The sequence below is a fragment of the Rattus rattus genome, chromosome 7, assembly GCF_011064425.1.
Source record: "Rattus rattus isolate New Zealand chromosome 7, Rrattus_CSIRO_v1, whole genome shotgun sequence".
Taxonomy (NCBI): domain Eukaryota; kingdom Metazoa; phylum Chordata; class Mammalia; order Rodentia; family Muridae; genus Rattus; species Rattus rattus.
In genome coordinates, this window is record NC_046160.1 from 38308731 (window position 1) to 38331815 (window position 23085).

The window sequence follows — 23085 nt, forward strand, 5'->3', positions numbered from 1 at the left end:
CACTGGTGAATCTGAGTGCCCAGTGGAGGTAGAGAAGATGGAGGCAGTGCGCCTGCTCAGATCACATGATTAACTGTCTCAGTCGCCAGCGCCTAGCATCCAGGCTGGGGCCCAAAGACGCAGAGGCCAGTAGGACCTAGAGACCTCCTGGTGTAAGGCGAATGGCAGGTCCGTAGCTGGGGGTTTGATGCCATCAGATGGGTGTTTAGGGAATATTCTGGAGGGCAAAGGGTGCTGGTGCCAGTGGCTGTCGGGGTTCTTGGTTACCAGAACCTGCACTGGGTAGGTGAATACGGCCATCCTAGTTAGGGTTACTATTGCTAGGATGAAGCACTGTGACCAAAAGCAAGTTGGGGAGGAAAACATTGGTTTGCCTTACACTTCCTCATCCATAGTCCATCATCGAGGGAAGTCAGGACAGGAACTCAAGCAGGGCAGGGACCTGGCGGCAGAGGCTGATGCAGAAGCCACAGATGGGTGCTGCTTACTGGGTTGCTGCCCGTGGCTTGCTCAGCCTGGTGTTTTTTTTTTTTTTTTTTTTTTTTTTTTTTAACAGAACCCAGGACCACCAGCCCAGCTATGTCACCACGCAGTGGGCGGGGCCGTCCCCCGTCAATCAGTCACTAAGAAGATGCTCTGTGGGTTTGCCTGCGGGGGCCCAGTCTCATGCAGGCATTTTCTCACTTGGGGCTCCCTCCCCTTGGACGACGCTAGCTTGTGTGATGTTGACAGGAAACCAGCCGGCACACTGTGGAGAGCAGCCTGGTCTTGATGGGGAAACCAAAGAGGCTGACTCAGAGAGTCGGCGGGGACAAAGAGAACCTGCACCACGCAGCAGAGAATTCCAATGGTGGCAGGGCCGTGCCTTGGGGGCTGGGAGAAGGCTCAGCAGTTAAGAGCATACCCTGGGTCCAGAGGACCTGAGTTCTCTTGCCAGCAACCACACCAGGTGTCTAACTCTAGGTCCAGGCCAGAGCTCTGCAGCACCGCAACCATGTGCACACACACTTACACATAATTAAAATCAATAAAAAAAGAATCCTTTTTTTTTTTTTTTTAAAGTCATGCCTCAGAGCCATCAGTGCAGGATCTGAACACTTTAGGACTTTTGGTCAACTTGATATGAGCTGGAGTCATCTAAGAGGAAACTTTGGTTGAGAAAGCGCCTCCATCAGATGGGCCTGTAGGCAGGGCTGTAGGGCATTTTTTGATTGGTTGAGGTAGGACTAAACCCACTGTGCAGAAGTCACCCGTGTGCAGATGGTCCACGCTTGTCTAATACAGCAGGCTGAGAGAGCCAACAGAGAGCAAGCCAGTCAGCAAGCAGCACTCCTTAAGGTCTCTGCCTCAGTTCCTGCCTTGACTTCCCTGGATGAAGGACTGTGACCTGGGATGCGGAAGCCAGATCAACCCTTTCCTTGATAAAGCTCCTTGGTCATGGCATTTTATTTTATTTTATTATTATTATTATTATTTTTTATCACAGCAATGGGAACCCTTACTAGTAAGGACAACTTATCACAGCCATGACTGCCTGGGGTTTTTCCAGAGCTGCACCACCAGAAGGTGGCACTCTCCCTTCAGAGACAACAGCCAGGTAAAGATGTCCATTTGGCTGGCCCATCATCACAGTCTAATTGCTGGAAGAGAAAGGGTTCTCTTGATGGCTCAGTGGTTAGGAGCACTGCCTGCTCTTCCAGGGGTCCTAAGTTCAAATCCCAGCAACCCAATGGTGGCTCACAACCATCTGTAGTGGGGTCTGATGCCCTCTTCTGGCATACAGGTACAGGTGCAGATAGAGCACTCATACATAAAATAATACAATTAAATAAAAAAAAAAAGAGAGCTCTCTTGCTTACACAGTGGGATATGGGTGTTTCACGTGGATGCCAGCAAACAAGGAACATGCTAACATGCACACATATGAACGCATATGAACAAAAGTACCCCACACATTTCGGGTTAATTCAAACGGCAGTAGTTTCATTGTTACTTTCCTTTTTCCTTACTTCCAAGCCCAAAGATGGATTGGTTTCCTTGAAGGAAGCATAAAACAAAACAACGTAAAACAAAACAACGCCAGGGTTTACTAACTCTGAGCTTCTCTGCTTCCAAAAGCATGTGTGTGGTCCTTCCTTCACTGACGGCTGTAAACACCTTATGGGCAAGAACTGCATTTCCTGCCTTTTCTTTTATCTACATTTTGGTGGGTGGGTAGAATGGGCCTCACTTGTGTAGCTGTCGGGACTAAAGGCATGCCTGGTCATTCGTGTTCACTTCTGCCGTTTTCTCACTCACAGCTAAGTCCCCATCCATAAAGGCTCAGCTAACAAGTGACTGCAATGGGTCTCATTCATGGATGTGTTGTGGCACTGGACAGTGCTGGTAGAAACATGCTCCTGGCGTTGAAGGAGGTGTGTAGAGAGGAAGATGCCAGGGACACAGTGTATGGGAAGGTGACTGGTGTGACAGAGGGGGTAAACACCAGGCATGTGCTTGGGGCCCCGTGTAGTTACTGCTTTCCTATGCAGCCAGTTTATATTAGTCTAGTGGTGTTGGGAACCTCATCAAGATGGCTTTTGAGTAGAGGCTTGTAAGAGGTAGGGGATGAGGCTTGTCAGAGTCCCTCAGGAAGCTGTGTGGGGCCCAGTGAGGATCTGGAGGGAAGCGGGCAAGGGGCTAGATGCTTGGAGCCAGAAGTGGGCCTAGAAAGTTCTTACATTTGTACCTGATGGGAGTGCGGAAGCCAGGCAGGCATCTGACCTCTGAGCCTGTGCTTTTGCCACCATGTTCTTTGTCTGTTCCAGGGACATTGCCCTATTGAGTCATTTCATCCCACCCCAAGTGTGATTCTCCTGAGTCATCTCCCTATCTCTCCATCCCTGCTGGACTCAGCTGCCGGCCCAGCCCACACGAGCCTGGCAGTGGGAACACTGACAGGAAGCTGTCAGGCCTGTGGACACTGTGAATGCTGAGTAACCCTGGAGAACCTGGGAGAAGGCTCCCAGCCACCACAGCAGCTTTGTACAACTTGCTAGACACCACGAGAGTTGCCTCATTTCAGATCCCAAGCTGTTGAGCATTAATAGCCCACTTGGAGAACAAAAACAAACATACCCCTCAAACATTTATTATTACTGTGTGCCCAGCATTCGGTTTGGGGAATCAAACTCAGGTAGTGGGGCTTTTGCTGCTGGGCCATCTCGTTAGCCCCAGTGGACCATTTTTACAAGAGGGAGTCCACACCAGGAGAGCAGGAATTCTATAGAGGCAAGACTCAGCCCAAGCTTGTGGAGTCCAAAGATGCTGACTTAGGCCCTGTCCCTGACTGTGTGACCTGTTAAACTTTTTCAGTGTTTTCCATCAGAGGGGTTATGTGACACATGACAGATATAGTATCAGTTTTGTCCCAAGCTCTATACTGTGAACCCATTAAAATGCCTCTATAGGGGTTGGGGATTTAGCTCAGTGGTAGAGCGCTTGCCTAGGAAGCGCAAGGCCCTGGGTTGGTCCCCAGCTCAAAAAAAAAAAAAAAAAAAAATGCCTCTATAAAGTTTGTGCTCATGGTGCCTCACAGCCACCAATACCTCCAGTTCCAGGGGATTCTGACTTCCTGGCACCAGGCACACACGTGATACAGATACACCCGTATAGGTACAATATTTAACTTACGCATTAAAAAATACACAGATCTAAAAAAAAAAAGTAAAAGTTTGTGTTGAACTGAGGTTTGTGGGGATGAGTGATAATACCTTTAATCTCAGTAGAAGCAGAAGTACGTGGATCTCAGAGTTTGAGGCCAGTCTGGTCTACGGAGTGAGTTCCAGGACAGCCAGGGCTATGTAGAGAGGCCCGGTCTCAAAACAAAACACCACCAACAAAACAAAGCCAAAACAAAGGAGAAAGAAAGGAAGGAAGGAAGGAAGGAAGACAGAAAGAAAGAAAGAAAGAAAGAAAGAAAGAAAGAAAGAAAGAAAGAAAGAAAGAAAGAAAGAAAGACAGACAGACAGACAGACAGGAAATCCCAAGTGAGTGGGTCAAGGGCATCCAGCTGTGAGTGACAAGGACATTCCGGCCCACCCCTCCCTCAGAGGCTCTTTCATTCCCTCACACTGACCACTCTTGTAGTTACGGTTCTGGGAAGTTCGGTTCTGGGAAGTTCGTCATTGCCTCACTGCAAGGCTGATTCCCGTTTTCCTCTTGCTGTCTCTTGCATAACAACTGTTTAGCTAAGCGCGTTGTCAGAGTGGCCACAGATGTTTTCTCCATCCAAATCTGACTTTGCCCTTCCTTCCTCCCCTCTAGTGGTGGGATCCCCACTGTACTTGCAAATCTTTGTAGAGGTCGCTCCAGGCCTCCAGTTCAGAATAACTCTGAAGTTTGCTTCCTTCTCCCCCAACCCCACGGACTCACACCTTGTATTAAGAGAGAAGAGACTCGGTAGAGTGCTAACCCTGGGTTCAACTTCCGGCACTATCCAAAACAGATAAGATGTAAACCAGGCATCGTGGCACAGACCTGTGACCCAAATATCGAGGGGTTGAAGACAGGAAGAGCAGGAGTTCAAGGTCATCCTCAGCTAAAATGCTGAGTTGAGGGCCAGTGTTTTTTTTAAAGACCAAGGTGTTGGGCTAGAGAGACGACTCAGTGGTTAAGAACACTGGATGCTCTTGCAGAGGACCTGGGTTCAGTTCTCAGAACTAAAATGATGGCTCGCAGTAACTATTACTAACTCCAGTTCCAGGGGACCCAATACCTTTTTCTGGCATCTTCAGGCATAAATAAACACTCATCACATAAAATAAAATAAATAAGATAAAACAAAATGCAAAGTGATCTGTGAGCTGGACACAGTGGAGTACCTTGATCCCAGAAGGCAGAGGCAGGCAGATCTCTGTGAGCTCAAGGTCAGCTTGGTCTACATAATGAATTCTAGGCTAGCCAGGGCTACATAGTGAGACCATGTTAAAAAAAAAAAAAAAAAAAAAAAAAAAGCAAATCTTAAATGATATCTACCCAGCATTTGAACAGGTTGATTGCAAAACTAAAGCTGTTTTTCTCAGTATGATCTGACAGTATTCAGTTGCGAAAGGAATGCAAGTTGCCAAGATCAAACTGGAGTTGCTCGTGTCAGCCCTAACCAGTCAATAAAGCCAGGAGGTTAAGAAGAAGGACGCATACTGTTACAGCCAGTACTGCCAGAACCACATAAGCTTACATGGCGAATCCCCCTGCAAGCACATTGGGCTCACGTGTTCAGCCTTGGACTGTTAGTCACTTTGGCCATGGATTATTATCCTAGGGTGGTGCCCCGGGAGGTTAGGAATGGATGCTGGAACTACAGTTTTGGGTGGGTGTGAGTCATCAAGTGGGTGATGGGAACCAAACCCAGGGCCTTTCAGAGAGCAAGTTTTTCTCAACCACCAAGCCAACTATTGTTTCCTAAATTCTTTCTTATTTATTTAGAGATCAAGCCACATTATGCAGCCTAAGATGACCTAGAGCTCAGCCTAGGCTGGCCTCAAAAATCAGACGAGATCACCTCCCGCTTCTGCCTCCTAGGGCTGGGATGGAAGATGTACCACCTGGCCGTTGACTTTTTCTGTGCACTGGGAACATTCCTAATGAAAACACGTTGCTAAGATTAAGAGCAAGTGCCATCACCTCAGGCACAGGTCACTTTCAAGGGCTGTGAAGAAAGCAGTGAGTTTCACACGTGCACTGAAGAGGATAAAGCAAACTGCAAATTGGAAACAGCAGATGTACACTGGTGGGCTTAACCCTGGAGAGTTTTTTTTTTTTTTTTTTTTTTTTTTACTTCCTGGGACGGGGTCTCTCTACGAGTAGTCCTGGCTCTCCTGAACTCACTCTGAAGACCAGGCTGGCCTCAAACTCAGAAATCTGCCTGCCTCCCCGGTGCTAGGATTAAAGACCAATGCCATCATGCTCTGCTTGGTTTTTTCTGTATGTTGGGCACATTTCTAATAAAAGGTGCCTGTGTCTGGCAAGACGTCTCAGCAGCCAACCCTAGCGTCATAAATCCCACCCCTAGGGCCCCACAGAATACGAGAGAAGCAACTTCCACAAGTGGGCCTCTGACCTTCACACTAGACCCTCACCTCACGCAAAATTAGTTTAAAAAAAAAAAAAGGAGTTGGCGAGGGTCTAGTGTTGTGGGATCTTTACTTCCTTACCTATAAAACAGGCCTAAAAAAATATCCGTCTGCCCTTTTCATCTGCATTAAAAATGTAGGTGACCTGATCCAGCTGTACAGGGGCTGTGAGTGCCGTGCCTATCTGTATGTCGCTGTGATGCTGACAGCTGAGTGGATTTGGCGGGAAACGCTTGATGTCTGCGGGGACTCGGTTTTCCACATCTAAGATGCCTGAAAGTAAACTTGCCCTAGAGAGACCGCAGCGCGCGCCGGCTGAAGGGCGAGTGGGCCTTGGAACATTGATTGAAGTGGAACCAACCAATCACAGCGCAGAGGTTAAAAAAAAACACAAAAACGGCGCCAGAAGCAAAAGCGCTCAGCTCCTGACAGGTCGGAGTACAGGGGAGCCTAGGCGGGGCTGCCCACAAAGCTCAGCCGGTTTAGCGGGAGGAAGAGGCGTTTGGAGGAGGTTGTGAGCCGAGAGGAGAGAATGGCGGCACCCTTCCCCCTTCCCTCAGTGACTCAGTGTTATTTTAGTAGCCAGACCTCCGTTGTACTGAGGACACCAGGAGCTGGAGAAACCAAAGGCAGCCCCTTACGATACTGATAACTGAGTAGTAGAATGTGAATTAGGCCATTATATATTTAAAAAAAACCTGACAATTTGGCTAGAGGTGATTTAAAATATTTGTCGATATGGCCCATATGGGGACCTGGGTTTTGTCCCAGCACCATATAAATTGCGCTGTGGTGGATGCACGCCTGTAGCCTTGGCCAGGAGGATCAGTTCAAGGTCTTTATCAAGTACATACTGAGTTAGAGGCCATCTAGGATAGACTTAAGACTGTTTGGTTTACACTCTTTTTTTTTTTTTTTTTTTCCGGAGCTGGGGACCGAACCCAGGGCCTTGCGCTTCCTAGGCAAGGGCTCTACCACTGAGCTAAATCCCCAACCCTGACTTAAGACTGTTTGAAAGGAGGGGTTGGGCATACTGGTGTGTGTCTGGGTGAAACTGAGAATGTCTATTTGCTTCCATGTATTTTTATCTTAGAAACTAAACCGCCCGCCTTAACTTTGAGCTGCCACTATTGTTCGGTGATTTTCACATCTACAGTGAGAGGGGAGCCTCCCTCGCCCTCTTTTAAAATATTTGACCTAGGAGAGTCAGTGGAGCGTTCCCAGGTTCCACCGTTCTTTCCGGGATCTCAGCGTCCCTTCTCAGCACTTATCTTTGGTTATCTTGGACCCCGCAGGGCAAACCAGAAAGCCAGCGACAAAGCCATAAGGAAACTTGAATTCCTGTCTCCACCCTCACCACAGGAATTTTCAAATTCGTTTGTTGGACTCTTGGACGCCCAGAGTCGTAAAACGAATGTAGGACTGGTAATCATCCTCTGAGCTTCTCGGAATTTTTGTTCGGCCAGCAACCTTTTAAAACAAGTGGGACACAGGGGCTGGGGGCCTGACAGAAGAGGCGGGGGTTAGGAAATGGCCCCCAAGGCTGCGTCCGTACCCCTTAGTGTACTTGGAGGCAGTTTTTAGGGAACCCTAGTTTGAGAACCCTCTTATCCCACAAGGTCGGCGCGATTACTTGGGACCCCGAATCTCTTTAAGAAACCAGGGTTCCCGCACCTCTATACTAGGGACGCAAAGTCACTCAAGGCGACGTGTCCCAGAGGCCAGCAGCGTCACTCCACCCTAGGCACCAACCTCGGCGGCAACGCCCGGCACCCCCTTGTGCTCTCCAATCCCCGAGCCTCTAGCAATCCAAAACGGTTCCGGCCCCTCGAGCGCCCGCGCGCACCAGGGCGGCGCAGACTCCTTGTAGGTCTTTGTGCGGAAGGCCTGCGGCGCAACTCAAATCTCCCGCGCTGAGCCGCGAGCCGGGTCAGCGGCGTCCAATCGCAGCCGAGGACACGCCCACCTCGGACCGCGCGGTTCGAGCGCCCTTTAAAGGGTGCGGACGCCGGCAGCTGCCGGTCCACCGGATTCCAGCTGTTCCCTCTTCTACTCGTCGTCTCCACCTCTGCCTTCGTTCGCCATGCTCTCTGTTCGCGCCCCGCTCGCCACCATCGCTGACCAGCAGCAGCTGCAGTTGTCGCCCCTGAAGCGACTCACTCTGGCTGACAAGGAGAACACGGTGAGGACGGCGGGGTTGGGTGTGCACTGGCAGGCTGTGCGGTCCAGGACCCGGGAGGCTGGACGGTGTTTACCGCCACTCACCCTTGCTTGTCTCCCTACAGCCCCCAACCCTCAGCAGCGCCCGCGTCCTGGCTAGCAAGGCTGCGAGGAGAATCTTCCAGGACTCCGCCGAGCTGGTGAGTGGCCCGTGTGGAGCTGAGGTGGGTCGCTGAGGCCTCCAGTAGAGGGCGCCACGCCGATGGCGCCAAAGCTGCATTGTCCCAGCTGACTTAATTTGACTTTCTTCTTTCCCGCCAAAGTGTCCCCCTTGCATGTCCTACTTGGGTCGGCCTAGGATAACAGTAGCATGCAGCGTGACAGCTAACCACACCAGACCGTCCATCCTTGAAAGTCCTTGACCTGATGAGACACTAGCAGTTTCACACGGTTCGCTTGGCATATGGGGGTTCACTTGGCATTCTCATCCAACAGGAAAGTAAAGCACCCACTAAGCCCAGCATTGAGGAAGAGCCGTTACTGAGAGAAAATCCCCGCCGTTTCGTTGTCTTTCCCATCGAATACCATGATATCTGGCAGATGTACAAGAAAGCTGAGGCCTCCTTTTGGACTGCCGAGGAGGTAATCATTCAGGACTTGCCGTGTCAGAAGGCTCCTGCGTGGCCATCACAACTTTTAAGATGCGCCTAGATTCCCCTTGGGAATGGTAGTTTAGTGAGATATCTATCGGGTGCTCTCGTGAACAAATGGGATTCTGGGTGTGAAGAATACAATGGTCAAATGGTATAGGGGATTTAATTTTTAAAGTGTGTGTGTGTGTGTGTGTGTGTGAGAGAGAGAGAGAGAGAGAGAGAGAGAGAGAGAGAGAGAGAGAGAGAGACCTGCATACCTGTTAAAACCGTGAACTTCTAAACTTCAGGTGGACCTTTCCAAGGATATTCAGCACTGGGAAGCTCTGAAACCAGATGAGAGACATTTTATATCTCATGTTCTGGCCTTCTTTGCGGCGAGTGACGGCATAGTCAATGAGAACTTGGTGAGTTTGCGTGAAATACCCCTCATTCACTTAGAGATCTAGAGCCGGTGCTTGACTATATTATGCCCCAAATGGGGGCTGGAGAAGATGGCTGGCTTCACACTCTCCACTCTGGGACTTCCTGCTTGTGCGGAAGACCCGAGTTCTGTTATGAGTATACGTGTCGAACTGCTTCACATCTGCTTTCCAGCTCTTAAGGGCTCTGACAAGTCACACTGACCTTGGGCACTTGCCTGTACATGCCTGCACCCATTCGTGCACGAGCAAAATAAAGTCTTGAAGAGCTATGAATGTATATGTTAGCATTCATCCTAGTTTTCCCCGCTCTGTTCAGTAGCAGTAGTAAGTCTTCTCTTTGTACGTACTACTACGCTTAGCTTTTTGTGGGCCTCTATAATACTTTGGTCGCACGTTACTTGTTGTAAGTGGGTACTTGGAGTTAACGGGAACAGAATTAGTTAATAACGAAATGTTTAAAAGAAACCCTATGGGGCCTGGACAGTGGCACTGAGGTTCAGAGCTCATAACAGTTTTATTAAAATAACTGGCAAAATAGGAGTTACATACATTTCCCGGTTGGTAAATTGAGCATATGACAAAATAATAATGAGCTTCATTGCAAAACACGAAAAATTGTAATAAAAATAGAGGGTTAAATTGTATTGAATGTATACCTGTTTTTTATGTTTTTGAAACAAGGTCCTAATGTAATCCTGGCTGGCCTAGAACCAAGATGGCCTCTTACTCAGATTCCCACTTAGTGTTGCAGCAGGCGAGGCCACGTTACTGGTAGCTAACGTGGAGGAAGTGAAGCAACCAGTAGTTTTCCCAAGTCTAACTGTGGTTCATTCTACTACCACTAGGTGGAGCGATTTAGCCAAGAAGTTCAAGTCACAGAGGCCCGCTGTTTCTATGGCTTCCAAATTGCCATGGAGAACATACACTCCGAAATGTACAGTCTCCTTATTGACACTTACATTAAAGATTCCAAAGAAAGGTGAGTGTGTATACACATGCTCTGCCCGAGGTGCTTGGAACTCACTTATTTTGTTCATAAAGGGAAAATGAGCAGAAAACTGACTGTCTGTAGATGTGTTAGCCTCAAGCTCTTGTGTGCTAGCTTGTGTCTGTAATTCCGGCACACAGAGACCAATACAGCAGCATTACCAAGAAGTCAAAGGCTAGTCAGACGAACTGCTGTCTCAAAAACAGCGAGCCCCAGGGGCTGGAGAGATGATCGAGATTGACCTCTTGCACAAGTTTTAGCTCCTGGCCCCCATGGGGCAGCTCACCACAGGCTGTAACTCCAGTCATGGGGAAATGATGCCCTCTTCTGGCCTCTGTGGGCATTGCACAGATGGTTATAAAAGCATAAAATTGTAAGTGGAAGTGAGGGGGGAATTACACACTCTAGAAAATAAATCAAAAGGTTCATTTTAGGCCAGTTTAGCTGACGTATTACTCCATTAGATTATAGGAGAATAAAGAAGGCTTATATGTTATGGAGGTAGGCTGGAAAGGACTGGGTTATGGTAGCCACTGAACACCAGGATGGGAAGCAGATGTAGAAGTAATGAATCAGGCCTATGCGATGCCTGTTGTGTTGCCGGGGCTCTGAGGTACCATTTCATATCATACTTTCTGCCTACAGAGAATACCTCTTCAACGCCATTGAGACAATGCCTTGTGTGAAGAAGAAGGCTGACTGGGCCTTGCGTTGGATTGGGGACAAAGAGGCTACATATGGTGAGGACACTTCCCTCCTTAAACCCAGACTTGATTGTCCCAAGTAATGCCACTGGATGATTGGCCCGTGCTAAGAATGCAGTGGTCTCACAAGGAACGTTTTCGTGTTGACTCTTGCTAGGAGAACGAGTTGTGGCCTTCGCCGCGGTAGAAGGAATCTTCTTTTCTGGTTCTTTTGCATCGATATTCTGGCTCAAGAAACGGGGACTGATGCCGGGCCTTACATTTTCCAATGAGCTTATTAGCAGAGATGAGGTGAGTCTGAAATAGCTATGTCTTAGATATGTGCCTTTCCGTCCACTGATGGGGACCTGAGAAAGGGGGTGTGGTCACTCAGAAAAAGGGATTGTACTGTGCGTGTTTTGCTTGCAAAAGAAGACAAAAGGGAGGATGACCTTGGAACTGGGTGGTTGTGAGCTCCGATATGGGTGCTGGGAGCTGAACCCGGGTCCTCTGCAAAAGCAGCGCATGCTCCTTGTAACTGTCAAGCTGTTCCAAGACTTGGGGATTCAACCTAGGGTCTCATGCTTGCTTGCTAGGGAAGTGTCCTGCCAGACTCCCAGCCCTGTGTCCACATTTAATGTGAATCCAATCACACAGTACTCAGGGAAGAATAAGCTACCTTAAGTGATGTATTAAGACTACTGGTTTTCCCAGCACATATTCCTGTTATCCTGTAGGCTTGAATGCATAAACCAAAGCTCTTAACAGAACTTCTAGGGTATCAGACATGATCCTTTGTACTTCCGAGTTAATTCGTAAGCCTCCTGATGAGGAGAGTCTTTGCTTGGGCTCCTTGTAGGTTCTTGGGGTAGGTTGAGGACAGACAGACTTAATAGTTTGTCAGGTCTGAAAAGCAATGAGCAGGAACCTCACCATCCCTGGAGCCCAGTGGCAGGGCAAGTGATTACCTTCCTGTGTAGGAAGATAAGCCCTGGGGTTCACTGGGGTACCATGTGCTGTGCTAAGACTCACCACTTTATGTCGAGAACTAGAGCTTGTGGCTGTGAAGATATTTGAGCCAACTGTTGGTAGCCTCTGGGTGTACTATGTTGTAATAGGTGGCAGCCTTGAGGCTAGTTTAGCTTGAGTTGGGCTAGCCTACTCCTTGGTTTCATAATTGGCAGTTAAATACCCGGTTTCTTTTTCTCGCCTGTATCGTTGGATTTTGTGGCTGTCTGTAGCATGGCTGGCTTGGAACAGTGTAGGCCAAACTGGCCTCAAACTCATGGGTGATCGGGCGGGGGCAGTCTTGTCCCTGGCTCCAGAATGCCGGATTCCACTAACTACACCAGGCTTAAATACCTTCCTTTGCCCTCAGCGTGGCCAGACAAGTTGCATGAGGTTGTAAGGATAGATCATCTGATGCGTGCGAACGGTAGGATTCTTCAGCCTCACGGTGATCTTGAACTCTCCCTCCCAGGGTCTGCACTGTGACTTTGCCTGCCTGATGTTCAAGCACCTGATACACAAGCCGTCGGAGCAGAGAGTAAAAGAAATAATTACCAACGCGGTCAGGATAGAGCAGGAGTTCCTCACGGAGGCCCTGCCTGTGAAGCTCATCGGGATGAATTGCACCTTGATGAAGCAGTACATCGAGTTTGTGGCCGACAGGCTTATGCTGGAGCTGGGTTTTAACAAGGTAAAGCGCTCTTTGTGGTCTCCACCATCCTCCCCTCTTTTCTTTCACTTGGTTTCAGCATTTTATATATATATATATCTCGATGTGACCTTTTTCAGATTTTCAAAGTAGAAAATCCATTTGACTTCATGGAGAATATTTCACTAGAAGGAAAAACAAACTTCTTTGAGAAGCGAGTAGGCGAATACCAGAGGATGGGAGTAATGTCAAATTCAACAGAGAATTCTTTCACCTTGGATGCTGACTTCTAAGCAACCGATCCGTGTGCTCTTTGCTGATTATTCTCCCCTTGTCATTAAAAGAAATCAGCAAAACCAAACAACTGGCTACACCACGAATTGTCATTAAATTTGCTAACTGGTGTCTAAAAGCCGTGTAGCTACCTCGGTCCTGCTTGCTAGGTTTGCCACTAGAAGGAAGCATACTTAAAACAATGGCTACTTGGATCCTCAGGGAGATCCTGTCCGCAAGTCGCGTGGTCACCCTTAGCTTCATCAAAGCACTAACAGCTCACCCGGCCAGGCTTCATGAGCACTGACCCTCAAGCAAGCAGGTTTATTAAACATTTAGATGCCAACCTCACTTACTGTTTCCTGCAGTCATGGAGAGTTTACTTAACAAGTTTGTAAATAATAAAACTGGCACTTTGCACACAGACTTGGTACTATCCTAGGGGAAGGCCTGCTTTATTTGGTTTCTAGACCGAGTAGGAAGTGATCCATTTACCACTGAGGGCAGCCCCATTCAGAGTCTTAAGTGACTAAGCCAGTGTTGAACAAGCAATTTCCAGGCTTTGTTCTTCAGGGAACTTCCCATCAGCTTTGAAGTCGGGCCTGTGCACCCTAGGCACATGGATCAGTTCACAAGTGGGGTTCAGTGGAGAGAACCTTCCACCTCAGGAGTCACTTGAAACTTAGATGAGATTTGGGACACTTGCTGATTGACTCTGTCTCATTTGTGTGAAAAGTAGTTTTTTTTTTTTTTTCAAGTTGTACTTTGTCCCATTCCTAGTTAGTACAAAGTCTTGAAAGGGCCTTTGTAGGGCTTTTTAAGTCAGGGTCTTAACTATGTAACTCTGGCTTGGCCTGGAACTTGCTATGTAGACCTGGTTACCCTCAAACTTGCCTGTCTTCCCAAATACTGGGATTAAGGTTTCTGTCACCGTACCTGGCTTTACCTGATGAATTCCTAAACACCAGAAAACCAGTACTGTATGAGATGTTAATGTGTGTTCCTTTCAGACTGGAGTACAGACCAGTAGATAACAGATAACAGCTGGTTCACCTTAATCTGCCTTTTTGTGTATTAATCTGTTTAGAGAACGGAACAATAGCCAGAATTCACCTAGCCAGTTCGAGGCCAGTTGGTGTATATGTGGGACTCTTAACCAAAACAGCAAGCGTTCCCTGGGGTAGTTCACAATGATCTCCAGCTTCCTTGTTAACCAGATAACTGCAAGTCAGATGTATGACCCTGGTTAGTTTATTGTATAGATATGTTTCTGTAATATGAGTAAATTATTGTTACTTAAAATTAATAAATTCAAGTTTCAAAATTGCATGGTGTACAAGTGTTAAATGATTTAACCCCCGTTCTTTGGGTGAATTTACATTTGTTTACATTCCAAATGCTGGTCCTCCCCTCACAGAGTCCCTACTCTCAAAACTGACCTTCTGTTTTTTGTCGGTGTGGGGACGATTTTCCTCTTACATAGGTCAGTAAGATAGATATGCCCTGGGCCTTGGTTCGGGGTCTGTGGAACCCAGTCTATAGCCCAGGCTGGCTTCAGCCTCTTGCTGGGATTACAGGTGTGTAGCACTTTTAGCTTTTGTTTGGGAGTGGGGAGCAAAGATCACAGAAGCCAGAATAATGATCTTGAATTCCTGATTCTGCCTCTAGCTTCCAAATGTTTAGTTTTTAGTCTGGTAGCCTTGGCTATAGGCCCCTTTTACATTTCAAAGCACCCTGTTTCTGGGCTTTTAAGTGGGAGTCTAGCTTTGCTGCCCTTCCAAGGAGTATGTATCTGGGATCAGGTTAGTCTGTCAAAGGTCTTCCCTTGTCTCCCCATATTGCTGTCCAACCTGTCATTCCTTCAGACAAGCCACTACTGTGCGCTGGGTTCACCTGTTGGACTCTTCTGGGCTTTGCTTTGTGGCCATGACCCAGAAGTCCCTCCTGGGGTCCTTAGAATTGCTGAGCTGCAAAGGGGTAAGGTAAAGAAGGTGACTTTTTTCTGCAGTGGAGTGGAGGTGGTGTGGTTTCTGCCCCTGAGTGCTCTTGGTTCTGCATTACCTAGCATGGGACCTTTTAAGAATGAGTGACAGGTGCATGAGAAAAGGACTGAAGTTCAAGAGGAGTCTAGGGAGTACACTGCCTTTGTACCCCAGTGGTATACATAATGACGAGTGAATGGAGAACCTGGTTGTGAGCAGACCCACTTGGGGAAGGACAGGTTAACTGCTTCAAGAGGACCTGTGGTTACAACACTTGGCAGTGTACTGTCATACATAAAACAGATTTTGCTTGTGCCTTAGAGGAAGGGCCACCTGGATACTCATGACCTTAACTGAATTGACCTTGGGTGCAACCTAGGGCACCTGTGAAATTTTAGGCATTTAGATCTGGAAGAGATGGATTTCCTGACATAAAGTCCAAATTAAGGGCTCAGTGTAGGGTGTGCCTTGATCCTGGATGTGGTTTTGTTTCTTCAGACAAGCTTATTCCCATTTCATGGGAATCAGTAGAGGCCTTGTCTGCTGAGGGAGGGTCTTCGAAACCTTTCCCTCTCTTCCCCCTTCATCATCAAGCATTGACGTGGCCATTAGGAGTACTTGGCTTTTTGTGGAATGGAAACAAGATGGTTTGCTAGTGCCATTTGGCTGAGGGGCTGCCTCACTGTCTCTCTTACCGGGGAACAGTGGCCCTGCTAATACTAGTCTGAAGCTTTTGACATTGGTTCTGTTTAGCAAGATGTTCCAGGCTTTGAATGTACATGACTGAAGGATGCATGGCCTCTTCCCCAGTATAGATACCACCCTGCTGACTGGGCATAAGAGAGAAGGCAGCCGTGTCCTCCAGAGTGACGGGCAACCCAGGTCTGCTTCGCCAGCCTCTTAGGGTTGACTTGGCAGTTTTCAGTCAGAACTGTTGACTGCAAAGGTGTTAGATTTTACTTCTGCAAGGTCATTTAGAATGAGAGAGCGCCACGGTGACAATGGGCTGCTTGTCAGAGACTGGAGCATTCTATGGGATGAGGTGATTTCTTCCCCATCGATGACTAGTAGACTATTTTGCATTAAAAAAAAAATGACTCCTGTGACAAAGCTTCTGAGGGAGATTTTGCCCCATTGAATCCTAGAGCTGGGGCTTCAAAGACTCCAGTTACCTCTTAGTGGGGGAAGGGACATTAAAAGAACTAGGAGGGGTTGGGGATTTAGCTCAGTGGTAGAGTGTTTGCCTAGCAAGCTTAAGGCCCTGTTGGTCCCCAGCTCGAAAAAAAGTAAAAGAAAAAGAAAAAAAAAAAAAAAAAAAAACTAGGGGTCTCCATACCTTCCCGTTTTCCTTGGTTCTGATGAGCAGAAAAGGGGCATGGAACGCTCTCTTCCAAGGAGTTCCTAGAGTACTAATTCACTGGGACCTCTGCGGAGTTCGAAGCAAGCCAGAACTCTGAGGAACACAAGGATTGTCTCCCACTCGATACCCGCCCCTCTTTTATTTTGAGATAGGCAGGGTCTTTTTCATTGTGTAGCTCTGGCTGTCCTTGAACTTGCTATGCAGGTCAGGCTGATCCTGATCCGCCTGCCTCTGCTTCCTGAGTTGCTGGGGTGAGAGGCATGCCACTCCACCAATATTTAAGGACCTCTCTTGATTTCTCTCCTGCCTTCTTCCCTCGGCTCCTGTCTTAGACCTTCATTCTTCCGTCCCTGGGTCTTCACCATGCAGACATGGGATTGCTGGACCAGACAGCAGTGTTAGACCAGGACTTGAAACCACTTCCTAGCTCCTACAGTTTATAGATGGCCACTAGGCTGCCCCTGATCCCATCCCAGCTCTCAGAGTTTTGTTCTCAGTATGTGGTTACATAGATGTCTTGCCAGGACACAGAGGAGGCAGAGAGGTGGTGGACTCCTGATCGTTCCTCCTGTGAGTAGCTTGGCAGTGGGGCCACAAGAGCAAAAGCTGAGCGGATGTCCCAAAGGGAAGTAAGTAGATTGGGTCAGAATCATTGTCTCTAGAATTTGCTAGAAGAGTGGACCCAACAATAAGGGATGTCCCACTTGGTCGCCCCACAGGTGTGACCCAAACTGCACCCTAGTTCTGTTTTGCTCTCTTATCTCCTGCTTTCCAGTTCAAGAAATGGAAACCCCCACGCCCCCATCTCCCAGGCTAAGGTAATCCAGGGTCACTGGCAACTTCTATTTTCCTTGTGGCCAGGAGAGGGAGCACCTGCCTTCTCATGTCCCTCACCAGGCACCAGGCATCCACCTATTTACGAGGTACATCACCTCTGCCTGTCCCCCACTCAGGGCCAAGCTTCATGCCCTGCCTCTTCTAGCCCAGAATGATCCATCTGTCCAGAGACAGGGCAGATGCCACTCTGTTGCATGAGCCCCACCCTCCATGTTTCAAAGTATTGCCTGAGTCCGGGGCTTTTCCCCACCCTGCCTGGAATCTCCCGGACCTGAGCCATTTCTCATCTTCCCTCTGTTTATCTGGGCTTCCTCATTGGTTGTAAGCTCTCAACCCTTCAGACCTCAACTTAGAGGCCGCTAGGAACCTCCCCAGCCCTACACAGGCTAAGTCAGGACCCCTTTGTAACGTCTCAGCCTTTAAAGCAGTATAGACCTGCATTTATCACCCTGCTCCTCCTCCTCCCCTCCCTCATCCACCTCATCCCTTGCTCTCTGAGCGACCAAGGAATGAACTCTGACACGGCGTGAGGTTCACACCGTAGGGGCCAGCTGAGGTTGTGAGCGTAGTAGAGCCGTTGGCACCAGAGTGGGCGGTAGGTACTCGGGCTTTCCGCTTCTCTCGCTTCTCTCTGCTATCCTGCCCCTGCTGTTCTAGCGGCTTTGGGTGCCCACCACACACACCCAAATTGCCGTCTCTCTGTCCACAGTTATGCTATGGCAGCCCTTCAGCCGGCAGAGTGACTGGAAGCGGAGCTTCAGGCCACGAGGCCAGAAAGCTAAGGTGAAGGCTGTTGTAAAATTATAAAAAATAAAAAGTAGTATCGGTTGTCTTTTACCCCACTAGGTCCGACACCTCAGTGCCCCAAGATATCTGCTAGATATCTTGGTGGAATCACATCTCAACTCCGCAGTGGCCCAGTGTCTCCAGCCGCCACACACTTTCCTACACTCAAACCGTCACATAAAAGAACACACAACACGATAATCTTTGACCCAATCGATAAGATATAATTGCCCACCTAAACATACAAAGCCCGGTACCATCCATCCCTTGAGAACATTAATAACAACCTGTAAATACACGGAGCGGAATCTTTACGTCAGCCTCCATTATCCTGCCCAGGCTTCTCTCTACCTCTCCTCTCCTCTCTGTTCCAGTCTCCTCTTCCTTCAAACTTCTCTCCCGCCCATCCTTCCTTCTCCTCCAATGACAGGCCTCCTTCTATCCTATACCTGCCCCTCACCTATTTTACAAATTCAATGGGGAGACGTTTCTGGTGAAGTCACCTGATTCCTGAGTACGTGACTAGGCTGCTGTCCTTGGGGCAGTGGAATTAGCATCGAAATACAGATAACTTCAGGACAAACCACAACAGGTGTGTCCCTGCACACCTGGTGTTTCCTTCCCGGAATCGCCCTGAGTTCCGGGGCTTGCAGTAGCCAGCTTTCTCCTTTTGCACCTTGGGCTCTTGCAGGGGCAGAGGCGAGGTTGCTGAGCTCTCTCCAAAACAGGAACCAGGGCTTGTGCTGGTGTCTGTCTGATGGAGGCGGGGAATGAGCTTTATGGAAATGTTGACGAAACATCATTTGGCACCCTTGGACTATTCGATTCCTGGGACCTTGGGCTGCGGCTCTAGCTGAAGACAGCTGTCCACCATCTCCAAACACTCAGCTTCTGGGCTCCAAGCACAAAAGCAACCTCACTATTCTGGCCCTTCAGTGATCCCCAACAAATTGTTTAGCATATAGGTGGAACTGCTGTTTTTAGTAGCTAAAGTCGTTGGAGACATCAGAACAGAAAGCTTCCAGATCTTTGCTTCTGTGAACGTTAGGAGGTCATCTTTATTTAGGGAGAGTCAGCAGGTACCTGTGGAAGTAGAAGGTTGTCATATGGGAAAGACTACAATATCATCAGCATTAATACTGATTGATGGTGACTTTTTGGAACGGGGTATGGACTTCACTATGTAGACCAGGCTGGCCTAGAACTCACAGAGACCCCCATCTATCTCTGCATCCTGAGTAATGGGATTAAAGGCCTATGCCACCATGGCCTGCTGACGGTGACTTTCGAAAACTACCTTGAACACAGAATGCACAGTCTTACGTTGGTAAGTAAAATCTGTATAAGAGGAAGGCTGGAATGTAGTCAGCCTAGGACTCAGAGAGCCACCTGTTCCTGCCTCCTGTGCTGGCATTCAAGGCGTGTGCCGCTAAGCCCAGCTTGTTTTGTTTTTGAGGTATGGTCGGTCATGTAGCTAAGGCAGTACTGAGTTTATGGTGTAGCTGGCCACGACTTTGAATACCTGAATGTCTGGTTTTCTCGACTCCCCCTCACTAGTGCCGGGATTACAAGTGTGCCCCACCATGCTCGACCCATGTAGTGCAGAGGGTTGAACCCATGGCTTCGAGCATGCTAGGTGAATGCTCTGCCGACTGAGCGCTATCCCCAGCTTTCAAGCTCATTCTTTTGTGGAGACCCAGCCCCAAGCGCTAATATCGCCTCAGAATGCTCTTGCTTTCTAGCTGCCTGTTTTGTTCATTTGTTTGTTCGTTTAATTGACAGTGGAAGGCCTGGTGGCAGTTTTCATCTGTTCTGGTGACATCGTCACTAGTTACCTGCCACATGCCTTTCCTGCCCTTTCTTTTTTTTTTTAAAGATTTATTTATTTATTTTATATATAAGTACACTGTCACTGTCTTCAGACACATGAGAAGAGGGCATCAGATCCCATTACAGATGGTTGTGAGCCACCATGTGGTTGCTGGGAATTGAACTCAGAACCTCTGGAAGAGCAGGCAGTGGTATTAACCACTGAGTCATCTCTCCAGCCCCCTTTTTCCTTTTTTATTCTTTTATTCCTGTGGGCAGATTTGTGAAGATTCATTCTGTTTACTTTTTCTCTTTCCATCCTTTTTTTTTTTTTTTTTTTTTTTTTTTTTTGCCTGAGGATGGTGAATGAGGAGGGACCAGGACCTATCAAGTCCCATGGCACTCATGGTGTTAGGGCTGTCAGAAACAAAAGCTCTCCTTCCTCCCATCCCCTCCCTGCTCCTCCTGCTCCCCCTCCTCCTGCTCCCTCTCCTCCTGCTCCTCCTCCTCCTGCTCTCACTTCTCCTGCTCCCCCTCCTCCTGCTCCTCCTCCTCCCGCTCCCCCTCCCCCTGCTCCCCCTCCTCCTGCTCCCCCTCCTCCCTCCCCTCATCCTCCTGCTTCCCTCCCTCATCCTCCTGCTCCCCCTCCACCCCTCCCTCATCCTCCTGCTCCCCTCCACCCCTCCTTCATCTTCCTGCTCCCCTCCTCCCCTCCCTCATCCTCCTGCTCCCTCTCCCTCTCTGCTCCTCCTGCTCCCTCTCCCCTCTGCTCCTCCTGCTCCCCTCCTGCCTTCCCTGCTCCTCCTGCTCCCCCTCCTCCTTTTGCTCCTCCCCCTTCACTTCAGTCAGTCATGGTTTACCTGAGATCTCTACTCTCTTGGCTCACTCTGTGTTAGTCAGGCTCTCTGTTATTAGGCCGTATGTCCCTGATGCCAGAGGGACTCTGATGAGCAGCTGGGTTCTCTGATCACCACATCCTCACAGCCTTGCTCCCTGTTTCCTGGGTTAGCAGCAGCTTTTGAACTTATGTTTGATTTGGGGTTTCTGTCTCTTTTGTGTTCCTTGGAAGAATTTATATCAAAGACAGTTCACATTCTGTTTGGCTCTCCCCCCCTCCTTCCGGATGGTTTTCTTTCTCCTTTTTCTGGCTTATCAGGATATAATTGACACAAAACACATGGTGCCCGTTTAATGTTCTATTAGTTAAATATTGTGTCGTTTTGTTGCTATAGTGAGACACCAGAGGCAGGCTAACTTTAAAAAACGTTCAGCCTGGTCTGGATCCTGACATGGGGAGCCAACAGGAAGAAGGGATCAGATTGAAGAACAGGAAGGCTGAGAAGCTGAGGGTGTCCACTTTTTTCCCAAACGATCTAAGGACGCCCCCGACCCACCCCAAAAGGCAATCCCTTGAGGATCTCACTGCCCCATCACTCAAGCTCACACGAACACAGCAAATGTGAACCATTTAATACGTGTTGCTTCTCTTTACAGGACTGAGGATGGAAACCAGGGCCTTCTACATGCTAGGCAAGCACTCTACACACTGGGCTAGATCCTCAGTCTCTTGTTCAATATTCAGGTTTGACGTAAAAGCCCACAAGGCCATCACAGCTGAGCCAATGAGCATCTCCGCACCCCAGTTTCCCCGAAGATGAATCACCTATTCACATACCCTTACCTCTGCTCCTGTTTGCAATTGGCCGCTGAGCCACAGGTTAGAGATTAGTTTGCATTCTGTAGAACCTTTTTAAAACAGGTTTATTTATTTTTAGGTTTTTCAAGACACAGTTTCTCTGTGAAGCCCTGGCTGTCCTAGAATTCACTATGTAGACCAGGCTGGCCTTGAACCCAGATCTCCGCTTCTGCCTCCAGAGTGCTGGTATTAAAGGCAGGTATACTTTACCACCCTGCTAATTGTTTTCATTTTGCTTGTTTGTGTGCATAGGTGTTCATGAGTGCAGGTATCTGTGAGTACCGGTAGGTGCCTTTGGAGGCTAGAAGGTGCGTATCCCTTAGAGCTGGAGTCACAGTTTGTGATCTGCCCTGAGATGATGTGGGTGCTTGGAATAGGACTTGGGTCTTCTGCAAGAATTGTGTTTGCTAATTGCTGAGCCAGATCTCCAGCCCCAGAAGTGGATTCTTATGCTACGTCTTCTCTCAGGCCTCCCCCAGGCGAGTGTAAGTGCTCTGAAATCCGTCAGTTGCAGTGTGTAACTGGATCGTCCTCTCGCCCTGTTGCAGATCCTTGAATGGTGTACTGAGGTCTGTCCAGGCCCTCCTCGACTGTGGGAGGACACTCAGCGCTGCTTGGCTGCTCTAATAATGCTGCTGTGAGCACTCGTGGGAATCTCAGTGGAATGGTTTTCTTTCTCTTGAGTGTGTCCATGGGAGTGCCACGTGGTCAGCATGAGTTCAGCTTTTAAAGAAGTTGTAGAATTGCACCATTTTACATGCCTAAGGGCACGTGACAGCTGTGTGAGGGTTCCGGTGGCTTCACATCTGTGCCAAGAATGATGTGGCAAGACCTACATGTGACTTATAGTGGGTGGCGGGCCTGTTCTCTGGTGGTTTTCGCTTAAGGCTGGCAGTGAGCATCTTTTCCACAACTGATTTTTCATACTTATGCTGGCTAGTTTGACACAAACTAGAGATCCAGCTGTGGCCGGGCCCCCAGAGCATTTTCTTAATTAGTGATTGGTAGGGGAGGGCCCAGCCAATTGTGGGTCGTGTCATCCCTGGGCTGGTGGTCCTGGGTTCTATAAGAAAGCAAGCTGAGCAAGCCATGAGGAGCAAGCCAGTAAGCAACACTCCTCCATGGCCTCTGTGCCAGCTTCTGCCTCCAGGTTCCTGCCCTGTGTCAGTTCCTGTCCTGACTTATATGATGACCAGTGATATTGAAGAATATACGAAATAGACCCTCCCCTAATCCCCAAGTTGTTTTGATTACGGTGTTTCATTGCAGCAGTAGTAACCCTAAGCCAATAACATACATACATACATACATACATACATGCATGTATGTGCCATGATTTTTGTTTGTATATATGTGTGTATGTGTGTGTACACACATGGATTTGCACATATGTGTGTGTGTGCATCAACATGAAAAACTGCAGCTGGCCCCTGATTTTTGCCTTCTTAAGGCTCAGTCAAAAAAGTTTAGTGGCTTTTGTCACTAAATTGGACTCTAGGTTTCCTCTCCCCTCACAGACTACTTTAGTTGCATAGAAACATGATCATTGCATCTTCATATTGCATATTTCTAACACAAAATTAGTAGTATTCAGTTGGGGACCAGATTCTCAGAGCAGTAATGAAGACTTGAGATAAAACTTTCCTTTAACCATCCACCTGCTACA

The 23085-nt window shown here is 48.4% G+C and overlaps 1 protein-coding gene across 1 annotated transcript; it reads left to right on the top strand.

Moving 5' to 3' along the window:
- Positions 1-8123: 8123 nt before the first annotated feature.
- On the top strand, positions 8124-14276 carry Rrm2 (ribonucleotide reductase regulatory subunit M2). The gene is made up of 9 exons (XM_032907526.1): positions 8124-8295; positions 8399-8473; positions 8769-8915; positions 9214-9330; positions 10194-10327; positions 10982-11076; positions 11198-11331; positions 12500-12718; positions 12817-14276. The coding sequence occupies exons 1-9, from the start codon at positions 8197-8199 to the stop codon at positions 12967-12969; spliced, it is 1173 nt and encodes a 390-aa protein (XP_032763417.1). The 5' UTR covers positions 8124-8196; the 3' UTR covers positions 12970-14276.
- The last annotated feature ends 8809 nt before the right edge of the window (positions 14277-23085 follow it).